Source organism: Natator depressus, chromosome 25 (genome assembly GCF_965152275.1).
Source record: "Natator depressus isolate rNatDep1 chromosome 25, rNatDep2.hap1, whole genome shotgun sequence".
Taxonomy (NCBI): domain Eukaryota; kingdom Metazoa; phylum Chordata; order Testudines; family Cheloniidae; genus Natator; species Natator depressus.
Genome location: NC_134258.1, coordinates 1677005 through 1695556, shown reverse-complemented (window position 1 = coordinate 1695556; position 18552 = coordinate 1677005). Strand labels below are relative to the sequence as shown.

Sequence of the window (18552 nt, the reverse complement as noted above, 5' to 3'; positions counted from 1 at the left end):
GCAATGATGGCTTCCGAGACAGCGCGGCAGCATTTGTACATGTCAGCATGACGTTTCGGCGTGGCGCTGTGACGTCACACATGCAGTGATGGTAGTTGAGAAAGTGGCACCCTAAGGCCTTTCCGCTGGGGGTATCTGACGTGGCGCAGGGTGTTGTCTGAGGCATTTGCCCACGCACGGTGACATCACACCCTGCGGTGCCGTTGGGAGGCGCTGCCCTGGTATCTCAGCATGGCCCTGTCAGGAAGCCTGCGGCGATGGATGCGAGGTGGCATGGCGGGGCTGTGAGCTGCCCCGTCACCAGCACCCTCTCCTGGCAGCACCACCCTGAAAGGTCACCCCGGGGTGCCCTGCTCTGCTAGCCCCCCATCTGGCAGCAGCCGGGCTGGGCAGCCCACAGTGCCCTGCTGCACCAACGCCCGGCCAGGCAGCCGGGCTGCAGCAGCCCCCCGCCCAGTAACGGTCGCTCTGTGCTCGCGCCCCCCAGAGGTGGCACGAGCCACCCCGCGAAAGAGTGACGGGGTTTCACGTGAGCGCGCCCGCGCGAGGGGGCGAAGGGAGCGCGCGCGGCCGTCACGTGTTCCCGTGCTCCCTGCCGCCCCCCCCGCCGGCCGGTCGCCTCCTGTGCCGCCGCCGCGGCCGCCGCTTTGTGCAGACGGCAAGATGGCGGCCAGTAACTACTACGGCTTCGCGCACGGGGCGGCCGCCGCCGCCGCCGGGCCCCAGTACAGGTACGGGGCGCTCCCGCCGCGCGCCGCCAGCGGGCTGGGTGGGGCCGCCGCGCCTCTCCGCCCCGAGCCGCGCGCAGGCAGCGCCTCTGCCCGGCCCGGGGGTGGGCGGCAGGTGCGGGGCGAAGCAGGGAACCGGCACGGGAAGGCTCGGGGCGCTGCCGGATGCTCCGGCCCCCTTCCTCCACTTCAGGCGGCTAAAATGGCGGCGTGGGGGGTCGGGGGTCTGCCCCCCTCCTCCATCGCCACCCTCCTGCTCTCCCCGCCCCCCCCGGGGGTCTGCCCCCCTCCTGCTATCCCCGGCCCCCGGGGGTCTGCCCGCCCTCCATCGCCGCCCTCCTGCTCTCCCCGCCCCCCCCCCCGGGGTCTGCCCCCCTCCTCCATCGCCACCCTCCTGCTCTCCCCGCCCCGCCCCCCCCCGGGGGTCTGCTCTCCTCCATCGCCACCCTCCTGCTCTCCCCCCCCCCGGGGTCTGCCCTCCTCCATCGCCACCCTTCTGCTCTCCCCACCCCCCCGGGGTCTGCCCCCCCCCATCGCCACCCTCCTGCTCTCCCCGCTCCCCCCCCGGGGGTCTGCCCCCCTCCATCGCCACCCTCCTGCTCTCCCCGCCCCCCCTGGGGGTCTGCCCCCCTGCTCCTTTGCTACCCTCCTGCTCTCCCCGCCCCCCCCGGGGGTCTGCCCCCCTCCTCCATCGCCACCCTCCTGCTCTCCCTGCCACCCCCCTGGGGTCTGCCCCCTCCTCCATCGCCACCCTCCTGCTCTCCCTGCCACCCCCCTGGGGTCTGCCCCCGCCTCCATCGCCACTCTCCTGCTCTCCCCGCAACCCCCCCGGGGGTCTGCCCCCCTCCTCCATCGCCACCCTCCTGCTCTCCCCGCAACCCCCCCGGGGATCTGCCCTCCTCCTCCATCGCCACCCTCCTGCTCTCCCCGCAACCCCCCCGGGGATCTGCCCTCCTCCTCCATCGCCACCCTCCTGCTCTCCCCGCCCCCCCCCCGGGGGTCTGCCCCCCTCCTCCATCGCCACCCTCCTGCTCTCCGCGCCCCCCCGGGGTCTGCCCCCCTCCTCCATCGCCACCCTACTGCTCTCCCCGCCCCCCCGGGGGTCTGCCCCCCTCCTCCATTGCCACCCTCCTTGTCCCCCTGCCCCCCCCACTGGGGTCTGCCACCCTCCTCGTACCCCTGCCCCTCCCACGGGGGTCTGCTCCCCTCCTCCGTCACCCCCCCTCTTCGTCCCCCTGGCCCCCCCTCCTCGTCCCCCTGACCCCCCTCCTCCATTGCCACCCTTCTCATCCTGCTGCCTCCCCCTCCTCCATTACCACCCTCCTCATCCCCCTGTCCCCACATGAGCATCTGCCCACCATTCCTCTGTCACTACCCTCTTGCTCTCCTGGCCTCCTCCATTGCCACCCTCCTCATCCCCCTACCCCTCAGTTCCTCCATTGCCACCCTCCTCATTCTCCTGCTTCCCCTTCCTCCATCGCTGCCCTGCTGGTCTCCCCGCCCTTCCTCCCTCGCCACTCTCCTCATCCCCCTCCTCCATCGCCACCCTTCTGGTCTCCCCGCCCCCCTCCATCATCACCCTCCTCGTCCCCTTACCCTCCCCATTCCTCCATTGCCACCCCCGTGCTCTGCCTGTCCCCCACATGGGGGTCTGCTCCCCTTTCTCCATTGCCACTCTCCTAATCCCCCACTCTGTACATTATGGGGGTCTGCCCTCTGCATCGTGCCTCATCCTCTGCCCCACACAGATGGAGTTCTGCCACTGGATCTGCCCTCACCTCTCTCCCCTTTTCTTCATTGTCATCTTCCTCATCTTCTGACCCCACATGCAGGGGTCTGCTCCCCTTCCTCAATCCTTACCGTCCTCCTCCCTCACCCCCCCATCCTTTTTTCCTACTTGACTGGGAACTGTACCCCTATCCCCTATAATTACCCTGGCTGCTCCATCCTCATCTGTCATCTGTCTCAGTGCTTTCACACACTGGAGGCTCGTTCCCGAGCTCCTCTCTTCAGACACACTGTGGTGGCTCCACGCCCTCAACCCTTCCTTTGCTTCCCTTTCCCTGCCTTCAGAGGATCCCACCGTTTGCGCGCACATTAGTGGCTTTGCCCTTTCTTCAGATCCGCTTGTCTTGCTCTCTTCCCACATCTACTACCAGTGGGGCTCTCCCACGTGATCAGCCTTGTCCTCTCATTAATCCCTACCACAGTATTCATCCCTCTGTTTTCGCATCCACTGGGGCATGTCTGCTGATCTTTGTCTGCTCTTCATTCTTCACATGGTGACAGGTTTCAGAGTGGTACCCATGTTAGTCTGTATCGGCAAAAACAATGAGGAGTCCTTGTGGCACCTTAGAGACTAACACATTTATTTGGACATACACTTTCGTGGGCTAAAACCCACTTCATCAGATGCATGGAGTGGAAAATACAGTAGCAGGTGTATATATACACAGTACATGAAAAGATGGGAGTTGGCTTACCAAGTTGGGGGAGAGGGGTCAGTGCTAATGAGACAGTTCAATTAAAGTGGAAGTAGTCTATTCTCAACAGTAGAATACCAAGGAAGGAAAAATCACTTTTGTAGTGGTAATGAGGGTGGCCCATTTCAAACAGTTGACAAAAAGGTGTGCGTAACAGTAGGGGGAAATTAAGTTTTGTAATGACCCATCCGCTCCCAGTCTTTATTCAGGCCTAATTTGATGGTGTCCAGTTTGCAAATTAATTCCAGTTCTGCAGTTTCTTGGGGTTTGTTTTCGACTTTTTTTGTTGAGGAATTGCCACTTTTAAATCTGTTATTGAGTGACCAGGGAGATTGAAGTGTTCTACTGGTTTTTGAATGTTATAATTCCTGATGTTAGATTTGTGTCCATTTATTCTTTTGTGTCGAGACTGTCCAGTTTGGCAAATATACATGGCAGAGGGACATGATGGCATATATCACATTGGTAGATGTGCAGGTGAACGAGCCTCTGATGGTGTGGCTAATGTAGTTAAGTCCTATGATGGTGTCCCTTGAATAGATATGCGGACAGAGTTGTCACCGGGGTTTGTTGCAGGGTTTGGTTCCTGGGTTAGTGTTTTTGTTGTGTGGTGTATAGTTGCTGGTGAGTATTTTGCTTCAGGTTGGGGGGCTGTCTGTAAGCAAGGACTGGCCTGTCCCAAGGTCTGTGAGAGCGAGGGATCGTCTTTCAGGATAAGTTGTAAATCCTTGATGATGCGTTGGAGAGGTTTTAGTTGGGGGCTGTAGGTGACAGCTAGTGGCATTCTGTTACTTTCTTTGTTGGGCTTGTCTTGTAATGGGTGACTTTTGGGTACCCTTCTGACTCTGTCAATCTGTTTCTTCACTTCACCAGGTGGGTATTGTAGGTTTAAGAACACTTGATAGAGATCCTGTAGGTGTTTGTCTCTCTCTGAGGAATTGGAGCAAATGTGGTTGTATCTTGGAGGTTGGCTGTAGACAATGGATCATGTGGTGTGATCTGGATGAAAGCTGGAGACATGTAGGTAAATATAACGATCAGTAGGTTTCTGGTATAGGGTGGTGGTTATGTGACCATCGCTTGTTAGCACTATAGTGTCTAGGAAGTGGATCTCTTGTGTGGACTGGTCTAGGCTGAGGTTGATGGTGGGGTGGAAATTGTTGAAATCCTGGTGGAATTCCTCAAGGGCCTCTTTCCCATGGGTCCAGATGATGAAGATGTTATCAATGTAGTGCAAGTAGAGGAGGGGCGTTAGGGGACGAGAGCTGAGGAAGCGTTGTTCTAAGTCAACCATAAAAATGTTGGCATACTGTGGGGCCATAGAATATCAGGGTTGGAAGGGACCTCAGGAGGTCATCTAGTCCAACCTCCTGCTCAAAGCAGGACCAATCCCCAATTAAATCATCCCAGCCAGGGCTTTGTCAAGCCTGACCTTAAAAACTTCTAAGGAAGGAGATTCCACCACCTCCCTAGGTAACGCATTCCAGTGTTTCACCACCCTCCTAGTGAAAAAGTTTTTCCCAATATCCAACCTAAATCTCCCCCACTGCAACTTGAGACCATTACTCCTTGTTCTGTCATCAGCTACCACTGAGAACAGTCTAGATCCATCCTCTTTGGAACCCGCTTCCAGGTAGTTGAAAGCAGCTATCAAATCCCCCCTCATTCTTCTCTTCTGAAGACTAAACATCCCCAGTTCCCTCAGCCTCTCCTCATAAGTCATGTGTTCCAGTCCCCTAATCATTTTTGTTGCCCTCCGCTGGACTCTTTCCAATTTTTCCACATCCTTTTTGTAGTGTGGGGCCCAAAACTGAACACAGTACTCCAGATGAGGCCTCACCAATGTCGAATAGAGGGGAACGATCACGTCCCTCGATCTGCTGGCAGTTCCCCTACCTATACACCCCAAAATGCCATTGGCCTCCTTGGCAACAAGGGCACACTGTTGACTCATATCCAGCTTCTCGTCCACTGTAACCCCTAGGTCCTTTTCTGCAGAACTGCTGCCGAGCCATTCGGTCCCTAGTCTGTAGCGGTGCATTGGATTCTTCCATCCTAAGTGCAGGACTCTGCACCTGTCCTTGTTGAATCTCATCAGATTTGTTTTGGTCCAATCCTCCAATTTGTCTAGGTCCCTCTGTATCCTATCCCTACCCTCCAGCATATCTACCACTCCTCCCAGTTTAGTTTAGTGTCATCTGCATAGATGCATAGCATGGGTATCGTCACAGGACCTAACCTCATCAGCCATACCATCAGGGGCTCATTCACCTGCACATCTACCAATGTGATATGTGCCTGCAATGCCCCTCTGCCATGTACATTGGCAAAACAGGACAGTCTCAACGCAAAAGAATAAATGGACACAAATCTAACATCAGGAATTATAACGTTCAAAAACCAGTAGAACACTTCAATCTCCCTGGTTACTCAATAACAGACTTAAAAGTGGCAATTGTTCAACAAAAAAAGTCAAAAACAGACTCCAACGAGAAACTGCAGAACTGGAATTAATTTGCAAACTGGACACCATCAAATTAGGCCTGAATAAAGACTGGGAGTGGATGGGTCATTACAAAACCTAATTTCCAATTGCTAATTTCCCCCTACTGTTACGCACACCTTCTTGTCAACTGTTTGAAATGGGCCACCCTCATTGCCACTACAACAGTAATTGTTTTCCCTCCCTTGGTGTTCTACTGTTGAGAATAGCCTACTTCCACTTTAATTGACTTGTCTCGTTAGCACTGACCCCCCACTTGGTAAGGCAACTCCCATCTTTTCATGTACTGTGTGTATATACCTGCTACTGTATTTTCCACTCCATGCATCTGATGAAGTGGGTTTTAGCCCACGAAAGCTTATGCCCAAATAAATGTGTTAGTCTGTAAAGTGCCACAAGGACTCCTCGTTATTCTTGAAATGGGGGCTCTAACTCCACAGGCATCCTGCTATTCCTTGTTATCTCCAGAGGACTCTGCCTTTTCCAGGGATTTCCTTACTAATCCATCATGCCCCAGGGTGTTCAGTCTGTTGCTTCCCCAGGGCTTTGCTTGCTTTGCTCCTGTATCTTCCCCCAAGTGCTTAGTCCTTCCTCGGGATCCCCTTATCTTATCTGATGCTTCCAAGAATCCTTTCTGTTCTCCCATCAATCCTTAGCATGCATTCTATCACCTCTCTTCTCATCTTTAGGGGGTGCTCTGCCTTCAGGGATTCCCTCTATTCCCACGTCGCAGGGTGCTGTACCTCCTCCAGAAATCTCCATTCTCCATGTTTTTGTCCTCCCTTTGTTCAGTATACTACCTTCCCAAAAATGTTCCTTCTTCCCTGTCTTTCTCTCTTCTCCAGGGCTCCTTTCCTCTTTCTCCTCCCGGGAATGCTCTGCCTCACCCCATAGCCACCTCACTCCCTTGTGGTGCTAATCCTCTTCCAGCTTGGGCACTCAGTCTTCTCAGAGGATTCCCTTTATTTTCCCCTCACTCCCACCCCCATAGGTTTCTCTGCCTCCTCAAAGGCTCCATCTGCCCACCCACCTTTACATTCTTTCCTGCCGGTTCCTCCGGCATGCTCCAAGATTCCACCTGCCTAATTTCGCAACTTCTCTCCTTGGGGCTTGCTGCCTCCAATAACCCTCTGTAGCTATTCTCCCCTGAGGTGCTCTGTCCAATGATGTCCTTGCCTGTTTCTCCTAAGCCCCACCCCATGCTCTTGTCCAACAATTCTTCTTTCCTTCATATTCTCTGTATCCTATGGGTCCCCTTCTATCGTTTCATCCCCCTCCTGGAGGCCTCTTCCCTCTGCAGAGATCTATTCTGACCATCTCCCTTTCCTCAGGATGCTTTGTCTCATGGCTGGGGTGGAGTTGCATTGCCTCAGAGTTTCTTGTCCATAGGGTATGTCTTTGCTGCAGAGTTAACTCAAGTTACTTTTAGCCTACCTCAGTTGAGAATTGGCACACTGCTGAATAACACTCAAGCTGCTTGTGTCCACACTGAAGCTGTGCTCATTTTTGTGTGGGACTAAGACCTCTCGGGGCATATCATGTTTCTTTGCATGCAGTAAGCTGAGCAGCGTCAGGAATTCTTTCCCAGTGAAGTGTGGGAGAGTTTGTCAGTTCTGTCTGAGCACATCTGGGGAATTGTGAGAAGGCATTGGAGTACTAGTGGCACTCAAGTAGAGCTAGCCTGCATTCACAGTGCAGAGGAATTGTGTTAGCACAACTTGTCATCTGCCAACTCTGCCAGCCAACTCTAAAGCAGTACCCCAATGAAGGTAAGGGTTTTGTGTGTGGATGATCTCAAGTTAAGGGCAACACTTGAGGTAACTTTGCAGTAAAAACAAACCTTAGTGATTGCTGCTTTCTCCAAGGATTTCCTTGTTTTCCATCTTTCCAGGATTCCCCCTCCCAGTTGCTGTGCAACTATTGCTGTTTATTGTCCTTGAGTTTTGAAAACATTTTGCTCTGACTTTAGCAGTCCTTTCTTCTCTCTCCCTGCCAAAACAGTTCCCAACTGGAGCTGTAGGGAGGAAGCAAACCATACAGTTGGAAACTCCTCTCCACCCCAGTATTTCCAAGGAGGTTTGCATTTGTCCTTTTCCCAGTCCAGCTTACCGTCTATGAAATGTCTGGCTAAATGTTGGTTTCTAATGCATTTTTGACAGGTGTTCATGCAGTTATAGCACTTAGTATAAGACTGCAGTGTAGCTTTTAACCTGTCCAGTGAGTTGGAAATGATTCACCAGGGCAACTAAAATCCTGTAAATTTGTCAACTTCTCCAGCAGAGTTGGTGACCACTTTCTTGGTCATGGAATTTTAAGATGATTTAGTTGGGGATTGGTCCTGCTTTGAGCCGGGGTCTGGACTCGATGACCTCCTGAGGTCCCTTCCAACCCTGATATTCTATGATTCTAAGATCTGTCTCAGAGTTGGTATAAAAAGGGGGTGGCTGTTTGTTAAGCATGGGGGATTGTGAGAAACACCAGTCAACTTGACAGTTTCAGTACTTTGGATGCCTTCCTGAAGAGTAATATTTTGCTACTGCTAGCAGCACATTTTCAGTAATGGAAAATGCACATGCCACTGGTGTGTTTGGAGCAGCGTGTTTGACTATTTCAATTGTATTTGCATTCTCAATATCATTCTTGGCATGTTGCTTGCCAGTTCTAGCTTGTATATACAAAGAGGCCTAGTTGCATACTGTTAACCTGGCATAGTCTGCTCTTAAACATATTTAAGGACTGCATCTGTGTTTTCAACCTGATGTGGAAAATACTGTGAATCTGCCAATTTGTCAGTGAGAAAATTCAAACTATTTCTTGTCACTTCTCCACTGATAGAAACTAAGTTACTTAAAGCATTTGAAGATACTATACTGAGCAGTAATAAACATGAAAACCAAACATTTGTCTGAATTAATTCACTTGTAAAAACTTGAATGCAGCTGCATTCTCAGTATTCTGGTTTGGTTGGTAAAATGTACCACAGCTGCATGTGTGACACCACCGTTAGTATGCAGTTCTGAACATCTTTATTAGCTGCTTTAAGAGCAGTTTGAGATAGTAGCTTGTCAGTCTTGGAAGGATTGAATATTAATAAATTCTTGTGTATCACAGCAACACAACCTCAAGTAGAATCCTATAGAAAATGGATGTTGTGTGACATTTAAATAGTTCAAATGTTTCCATATTATGTATTTCTGCTTGGTTGATGATGGTTGACACTCTCACAATTAGCCCATTAAATTAGTTTACATAGGTACTGGACTTCCAAGTATATGTTTCTCGTTATCTTAAGTATAAGGAATGTGGTGGTATGAACATCATGAAGATAACTTATTAGATTACTTAACTTTTATGGCACCTATTTACCATCTAACAAATCTCTGACAATACCAGGAAAGATAAACTCTCACAATTAAAATTGCTGCATTCTAATACTTTGAAATAATAGGGTTTCACACTTGCAACAAACTGTGGCTCTTAACTCTAAAGTGAGGATACTGCACAGATCTCATATCTTGACCTCTAAAGCCTTGGCTGTAACTATTTCTACTAGTGTAAGTCTGTAGAAGTTCAAAGCCCTGTTGAATCCAGTTTTGGAGTGAAATGAAATAGAGGGTATGAGAAACTTTGCAGGATGCTTGGCCATCCAGTCTTATTAGGGCCTTAAAAACTGAAATGGAAACCTTAAGTGCTGTATACCTACCAACAGGCAGCCAGTGTGTAGTTAGCCATCAGGTAGACTTGCTCCACTCTTATCACAACCAGTTGCTCTGTTGCAGTCCATAGCTGACAGATCAGCTTCTTAGATAGCCCTATAAAAGTAGCACATTACACTAATTCTGTTGTGAGGTTAAAAGGACTGTCCCACAGTTACCAGGTCAGAATGCAAGCAGAAGAGTTGCATTCTAGCAATATTATTGAGATGGGAAATTCCCACACACAGATGCTTGACATCTGATCTTCTACTGTTAACCCATGTCAAGGCTAGATCCATCATCCTACTGAAGCACCTCCTTGTGTGAAAGTGGAAGGCATAGGGAAATACTATTCTGTACACATCACCTACTTGAACCAATCTGCATAATTTTAAATCTTGCAAGGGTTCAGTCTTGGCCAGTTTGTCATTCAGTCCCAAACATGTCAGACACCACCATAGTCAAGAGATAAGAGAAATATACAGTGGGATATCATCAGCATAGTAATGATAACCCAAGCCCTATCTTTCAAAAATCTCTCCCAAAGGCAATATATAGACATTGAAAAGCACCGGAGTCAAAACCGACCCATGGGGAACTTCACATGCAATCCCAGTACAGGCAGACGGAAGATCACCCATCGCCACCGACTGGGAGCACTCTGTCAGGTATGACTAAAACCAGTTCAAAACGGTCCTGGTCATACCCAGCCTGGCCTTCAGGTGATGCAGTAACATAGTGTTCCACAGTAGCAAATGCTTCAGATCCCATATCACCAGTAATGAAAGGCCTCTCCTGGTGAGATCCCTTACAACCTATGTTGACCAGGGCTAGCTTGGTGTGTATTTTAGGAAAAGTTATTTCTTTATCTAATTGCTGTGTCTGCTGCACCAAACAATACATACTACAGAAGACGGTATTGCATCTGTGATTTAAAATGTTTTAATTAAGAACTTCAGACGGATGTTACCTCATCCGACTATAAGATCCTAGGACACTATCCATTATAATTTGACCTGAATGCAGAACATGGTTTCTAGAAAAAAGTGTTCCTTATTTGGAGTTTTTAGGATATCTCAAATTACATTAGTAAATGGTCACCAGGTGTTTTTCTCCCACTTTTACAGGATATTTTAAAGGGAATTGACTGAGCAATCTTGAATAATGAAAGCACAAATAGTTTATTATAAGAGAATATTGTAGGGTGACTGTTACAATCAAATTTCAAGGTAGTTGGGTAATTTATTCTTGATAAAAGTTACTGAACATAGTAGGTTAATTTTTTTTAAAGAACTGGTAATATTTTTAATTCTTTAAAATGTTTACATGTAACTCAGAATCTTTTTTTTTCTTTAATCTAAGATGCCTGTTTTGAAGTCTCTTCACAAACAGTGGCTCTTGGTATTTGTTCTCAAGATTCTTGCTTCTCTTTGAACTCCAAATCATTTGTTGATTAGTGTATTTTGGGGCTAATTCTTGTCATCAGCGTATAGAAGCAAAATTAAGATGGAGTATAAGAACATCTCCAAATTAACATCTTTGATTATTATGTAGTGTGGTTTTTATTTTTTACTGGTTTCTGATGTTCCAAATATCTCATTATGGGATAAAGTTAGGATAGTGCAGTGTCACATCTGAACCTGAAAAAGTTGATTTGAAGCCATAGATTATTCAATGACTCTCTAATTTTGATATTTTAAAAACAGATTACTTGTCCATTGGTTTTGATGATAAAAACCTGTGGCTTCAGACCTACATGCATAAATATCACAGGTGCATCCAAGAGGATTGTCACAACAGTTTTTATCTTTCTCCCTAAACTCTTGAGTGGGAGTAGAAAGATGCATGATCTTGCAATAGAAAATGTGTTTTTTGAAAAATACATTTGTCCATGGTAAGTTAATCATGTTCTTTTTAAAAAAAAAAAAAAAAAGAAAGAAAAGAAAGCTTAAATTCTACAGAAATGTATTCTGTTAAGGTACCCTCAAGTTTCAGAAACTGTCCTGGCGTTAATGTGGGAATTGATTTTTCAAGGGGTGTTCATAGCTGCAGCAGAGTGAAATTAACAAGATTACATGGGTGTTAATGCAAAAACCTGTCAACAGCAACGAAACTGATGTTCATACTCCTGCTTGGAAAGATATTACTAGCAGACACTTGAGTTACTCATAGGAGAAAAGGGCTCAGAAAATGGGAGTCTTTTGTAAGAGGTGGAGTAATGGAAACCCCTGGTATTTTGAGTTAACTCTTTGCAGCAGCCAGGAGAGGAGAGAGAACTCCATCTTCCTTACGTTAGAAACAGGATTTAGATCGAGAATTCGGAATGCCTGAAAACTGTCTCCAACTGGTCCATGAGCTTTATGAAGGTTGCACCACCACCATCCGCTCCATGGAAGGAGAGACGCCTGAAATTCCTATCTGTAGCAGTGTGAAGCAAGGCTGTCCGCTCAGCCCCATCGTTTTCAACTTAGCCATGGAGCTGCTCATTTGAGCCATCTCCAGCAGTTTAGATTGTTTTGATCTGTACAGCAGTAGAGTGAATATCCTGGCCTACGCAGATCTGGTCCTGATTGCAGACAACCCTGACAGTCTCCAACAAATGCTCGATGTCACCAGCCAGGCTGCCAACTGGATGGGACTCCGCTTCAATGCTAGGAAGTGTGCATCCCTGCATATCAATGGCAGTAGAAGGGACCCGGTCCCGGCGACACCCTTTCAGATCCAAGGAGAACCATGATGTTCCTCGAGGACGGGCAAGCTTACCAACATCTTGGCACACCCTCGGGTTTCCTTGTCCAGCAGACACCTAAGGACACCATCATGGAGATCCTATAAGACGCGGCCAGGATCGACTCCTCTCTACTAGCACCATGGCAGAAGATCAACGCCTTGAACACCTTCCTGATCCCCTGTATCTCATTTGTCCTGAGGGGTTCTGCCATGGCGAAGGTACCTCTTAATGCAGACAACACCATCAGGCAGCTAGCGGAGAAGCAGATGTTTCTTCCCCAGAGGGCCAGCAATGAACTGGTGTATATGTTGCACAGACAGGGCGATGCTAGTGTCCCTCAAATGGGTGATCTGTGCGACGTTGTGGTGATCACTCACGCCTTCTGACGTGCCCGGGTGCCATGGTAAGGAACATAGCAGAAAGTGCTATGCAGGATGTCATCAAGAAGTGAATTGCCAGGACCCTCTCCCATCAAGATATTGCAACCTACCTGAGCGGCTCCCTGGAAGGTGAATTTGGAAGGGCGGGAGAGACTTGTGCCCGCAGTGCTATGCAATGACTGGAGAAGCATATCAGCTGCTGGTGGATGTGCTGCGAGGAACGTCAGGAGCTGGTAGTCCTGGTGCCACAGGTGAAGAATGCAGAGCACACAATCATAGATTAGGGTTGGAAGAGACCTCAGGAGGTCATCAGTCCCAACCCCCTGTTTAAAGCAAGACCAGCCCCAACTAAATCATCCCAGCCAGGGCTTTGTCAAGCCGGGCCTTAAAAACCTCTAAGGATGCAGATTCCACCACCTCCCTAAGGAACCCATTCCAGTGCTTTACCATCCTCCTAGTGAAATAGTTTTTCCTAATATCCAACCTAGACCATTGCTCCTTGCTCTGTCATCTGCCACCACTGAGAACAGCCAAGCTCCATCCTCTTTGAAACCCTTCTTCAGGTAGTTGAAAGCTTCTATCAAATCCCCCTCACTCTTCTTTTCTGCAGACTAAACAAGCCCAGTTCCTTCAGCCTCTCCTCATAAGTCATGTTCCCCAACCCCCTAATCATTTTTGTTGCCCTCCGCTGGACACTCTCCAATTTGTCCACATCCTTTCTGTAGTGGGGGGGCCCAAAACTGGACGCAATACTCCAGATGTGGCCTCACCAGTGCCGAATAGAGGGGAATAATCACTTCCCTCGATCTGCTGGCAATGCTCCTACTAATACAGCCCAATATGCCATTAGCCTTCTTGACAACAAGGGCACACTGTTGACACACATCCAGCTTTTTGTCCACTGTAATTCCCAGGTCCTTTTCTGCAGAACTGCTGCTTAGCCAGTCGGTCCCAAGCCTGTAGCAGTGCATGGGATTCTTCCATTCTAAGTGCAGGACTCTGCACTTGTCCTTGTTGATCTCATCAGATTTATTTTGGCCCAATCCTCTCATTTGTCTAGGTCTCTCTGGACCCTATCCCTACGCTCCAGCCTATATGCCTCTCCCCCAAGCTTCATGTCATCCATGAACTTGCTGAGGGTGCGATCCATCCCATCATCCTGATCATTAATGAAGATGTTGAACAAAACCAGTCCCACTCCACTTGCTACCGGCTGGCAAGTAGATATCGAGCCGTTGATCACTACCCATTGAGCCTGACAATCTAGCAAGCTTTCAATCCACCTTATAGTCCATTCATCCAATCCATACTTCTTTAACTTGGTGGCAAGAATACCATGGGAGACAATATCAAAAGCTTTGCTAAAGTCAAGATATATCATGTCCACCGCTTTCCCCATATCCACAGAGCCAGTTATCTCATCATAGAAGGCAATCACGTTGGTCAGGCATGACTTGCCCTTGGTGAATCCATGTTGACTTTTCCTGATCACCTTCCATTCCTCCCAGTGCTTCAAAATGGATTCCCTGAGGACCTTCTACATGATATTTCCAGGTTTCAGAGTAGCAGCCGTGTTAGTCTGTATCCGCAAAAAGAAAAGGAGTACTTGTGGCACCTTAGAGACTAACAAATTTATTTGAGCATAAGCTTTCGTGAGCTACAGCTCACTTCATCGGATGCATGCAGTGGAAAATACAGTGGGGAGATTTTTTTATACACAGAAAACATGAAACAGTAGGTGTTACCATACACACTATAACGAGAGTGATCAGTTAAGGTGAGCTATTACCAGCAGGAGAGGGGAAAAAAACCTTTTGTAGTGATAATCAAGGTGGGCCATTTCCAGCAGTTGACAAGAACATGTGAGGAACAGTGGGGGGGGGGGGAAACATGGGGAAATAGTTTTACTTTGTGTAATGACACATCCACTCCCAGTCTTTATTCAAGCCTAATGTAATGGTGTCCAGTTTGCAAATTTATTTCAATTCAGCAGTTTCTCATTGGAGTCATGATTTTTCCAGGGACTGAGGTGTGGTTGACCGGTTTGTAGTTCCCTGCGTTCTCCTTCTTCCCTTTTTTAAAGATGGGCACTATATTTGCCTTTTTCCAGTCGTCCAGGATCTCCCCCAGTCACCACGAGTTTTCAAAGATAATAGCCAATGGCGCTGCAATCACGTCACCCAACTCCCTCAGCACCCTCAGATGCATTGCATCCGGCCCCATGGACTTGTGCATGTCCAGCTTTTCTAAATAGTCCTTAACCTTTAAGGGTTGCCCCACCACTGAGGGCTGCTCATCTCCTCCCCGTACTGTGCTGCCCAGTGCAGCAGTCTGGGAGCTGACCTTGTGTGTGAAGACGGAGGCAAAAAAGCATAGAGTATTTCAGCTTTTTCCAGTCATCTCAGTAGATTGCCTCCTCCATTCAGTAAGGGTCCCACACTTTCCCTGACCACCTCCTTGTTGGTAACATACCTGTAGAAACCCTTCTCGTTACCCTTCACATCCCTAGCTAGCTGTAATTCCAATTGTGCCTTGCATGCTCGACTAATATTTTTATACTCCTCCAAAGTCATCTGTCCATGTTTCCACTTCTTGTAAGCTTCCTTTTGGTGTTTAAGCTCACCAAAGATTTCTCTGTTAAGCCAAGCTGGTCGCCTGCCATATTTGCTATTCTTTCTGCACATCAGTATGGTTTGTTCCTGCGCCCTCAATAAGGCTTCTTTAAAATACAGCTAGCTGTCCTGGACTCCTTTCCCCCTTATATTAGCCTCCCAGGGAATCCTGCCCATCAGTTCCCTGAGGGAGTCAAAGTCTGCTTTTCTGAAGTCCAGGGTCTGTATTCTGCTACTCTCCTTTCTTCCTTTTGTCAGGGTCCTGAACTCAACCGTCTCATGGTCACTGCTGCACAGGTTGCCACCCACTTCTACTTCCCTTACCAATTCTTCCCGGTTTGTGAGCAGCAGGTCAAGAGGAGCATGATCCCCAGTTGGTTCCTCCAGTAGTTGCACCAGGAAGTTTGTGCACTGCTGTATTGCTGTCCCAGCAGATGTCAGGGTGATTGAAGTCCCCCATGAGAACCAGGGCCTGTGATCTGGAAACTTCTGTTAGTTGTCCGAAGAAAGCCTCACCTACCTCATCCTACTAGTCTGGTGGTCTATAGCAGATGCCCACCATGACATCACCCTTGTTGCTCTCACCTATAAACTTAACCTCGGACTGGAGCTCTGCGCAGTCATACTGCTCTCTGACATACAGTGCAACTCCTCCACCTTTTCTCCTCTGCCTGTCCTTCCTGAACAGTTTATACCCATCCATGAGAGTGCTCCAATCATGTGAGTTGCTCCAACAAGTCTCTGTTGTTTGTCATATCATAGTTCCTTGACTGTGACAAGACTTCCAGTTCTTCCTGCTTGTTTCCCAGGCTTCTTGCGTGCATCACTCCGAGAGCTAGAACCATGCTGGAGAGGACCTTGAAGGATGCCATCCGCTGCCAATATCTGGAAAACCTGAAACGGAAGCTGGACCAGGGCAAGGTGTTTGAGGAGACATGCAAGTGGGACGCCAGCAACCACTTCCTCCCCGGGAGTAGCTTTACCCAATTTGCCGACTGGAGGTTCATCCACAGGACCCAATTCAACTGTGTTCCACCGAACGGAACAGACTGCTGTGGAAACTGGGACTAGTGATGTAGGAAGTGTGGCTGTGCCAATGAGACGCTACCCCACGTCCTGTGTAGTTGCAAGCCTCGTTCCAGAGCCTAGCAGCTGCGATATAACACCATCCAAGATCGCCTAGTCAGAGCCATACTGCCATCTGTGTGGAAGGTGGCCGTGAACTCCGCAATCCCTGGAACCGACAGTCAACTGCGACTGGACATAGTCCTCACCAACGAAGACCAGGAGACTATCATGATGGTGGACCTCACAGTGCCCTTCGAGAACAGGACCCTGGCCTTCCGCAACTGCTGAGCTCAAAAGGTGGAGAAATACACCCGTCTGGCTGAAACCTTAAGAGCTAAGGGTTACCAGGTTCAGAGACACACACTGATCGTCAGAGTAACGAGTGAGTGTTTCGGGAATGTGGAATCAATGCTATGCTCAGCTGATGCAGCAGCTCATGGTGTTGGATGCCATCGGGTGATAGAGGGACATCTACCTAGAACCAGACACCAGACATTGACAATACCAGGAGAGATGAGCTGGAGTGATGAGAAGCAAAATCGGAAAGTCACTGAAATACTTCTCTGATGGATTCTATCTACTAAGGTTGAACCCATCCTAAATGCTCAAATACTGAGAGACAATGTACACTCATTCATATATTTGTTTTCCACAACCAACTCTTTGTATAAATTTTCATGAGTGATGTACCCGAGTATTCGGATTCTGATATCTAAACTCTATCATTAAATTTCTCTAAATTTGGGTTATTGCAGATATGTACCATATGTATCTTATGAGTTTTTAAACAAACTTTGTGTTTGTATGTAATCCTAGCATTATACCCAGATGTACAGGCACTCTTTTCTTAACCTGTGTATTATATAATTTTTTTAACATTAGCTTAAATAAGTTTTATATCCGAACTCCAAATCTGTGACCCCCTACTAGCCAGAGGGTGACAGAAAGATATGGAATCACTAAACAGGGTTAGGGGTGACATCCTGGTAGCAATTCAGCATCCTCTCCTATCCCCAAAGCTAAGTCTAACTCATGATATTGTATATGAATAAATTTGTAGTCTAACTAGTTGTAATCTAGTTTGAAAGCCTGAAAGCCTTTGGCCTAAAAACAGATGGTTTTAATCTATCAGTGTATGGCACTCCATAATGTTGAGTTACACATACATTAACTACAAATTAAGATTTAGAGTAGCATATAAATAATGAATGCCATGGCATCCTGATCATAAACTCTGTGGGATACTGTTGTACATGGTAGCACATAATATCCAAAACATCCTAGAGAACCTAAGGTGCTCTGTGCCATACCTGAAACCTAATTAGTTAATTAAAAATCATAGGAGGTGCACTGTTACAACTTCTTTAATGTAAATCAGTGAGTAATGAGAGAGAGACTCTTACAGGCACATGAACATATTTTTCATATTTTAAAAATCTCAAGTGTAACCAAATATTGCAAACTAAAAACTGAAAGCTTTTTTTCAGGTGTATGTTTTTTGAAGGCATGCATTCACTTATTTTAGGTTTTAGAGTAGCAGCCATGTTAGTCTGTATTCGCAAAAAGAAAAGGAGTACTTGTGGCACCTTAGAGACTAACAAATTTATTTGAGCATAAGCTTTCGTGAGCTACAGCTTACTTCATCGGATGCATTCAGTGGAAAATACAGTGGGGAGATTTATATACATAGAGAACATGAAACAGTGGGTATTACCATACACACTGTAACCAGAGTGATCACTTAAGGTCAGCTATTACCAGCAGGAGAGCCGGGGTGTGGGGGGAACCTTTTGTAGTGATAATCAAGGTGGGCCATTTCCAGCAGTTGACAAGAACGTTTGAGGAACAGTGGAGGGGGGAAGGGGGGCTGGAATAAACATGGAGAAATAGTTTTACTTTGTGTAATGACCCATCCACTCCCAGTCTCTATTCAAGCCTAAGTTAATTGTATCCAGTTTGCAAATTAATTCCAATTCAGCAGTCTCTCGTTGGAGTCTGTTTTTGAAGTTTTTTGTTGAAGAATTGCCACTTTTAGGTCTGTAATCGAGTGACCAAAGAGATTGAAGTGTTCTCCGACTGGTTTTTGAATGTTATAATTCTTGATGTTTGATTTGTCCATTTATTCTTTTACGTAGAGACTGTCCAGTTTGACCAATGTACATGGCAGACGGGCATTGCTGGCACATGATGGCATATATCACATTGGTAGATGTGCAGGTGAACGAGCCTCTGATGGTGTGGCTGATGTGATTAGGCCCTATGATGGTGTCCCCTGAATAGATATGTGGACACAGTTGGCAACGGGCTTGTCTCTACGTAAAAGAATAAATGGACACAAATCAGACGTCAAGA

At 47.9% G+C, this 18552-nt stretch overlaps 1 protein-coding gene across 2 annotated transcripts in view; it reads left to right on the top strand.

Annotated features, from left to right (window-relative positions):
• Positions 1-609: 609 nt before the first annotated feature.
• Positions 610-18552, top strand: part of LOC141977854 (zinc finger RNA-binding protein-like) — an 84150-nt gene continuing 66207 nt past the window's right edge. For both annotated transcript variants that reach the window (XM_074939602.1, XM_074939603.1), the window contains exon 1: positions 610-731. In XM_074939602.1, the coding sequence (XP_074795703.1) occupies positions 664-731 (68 nt within the window). In that variant the 5' untranslated portion in view covers positions 610-663. The remainder of the gene's footprint in view (positions 732-18552) is intronic.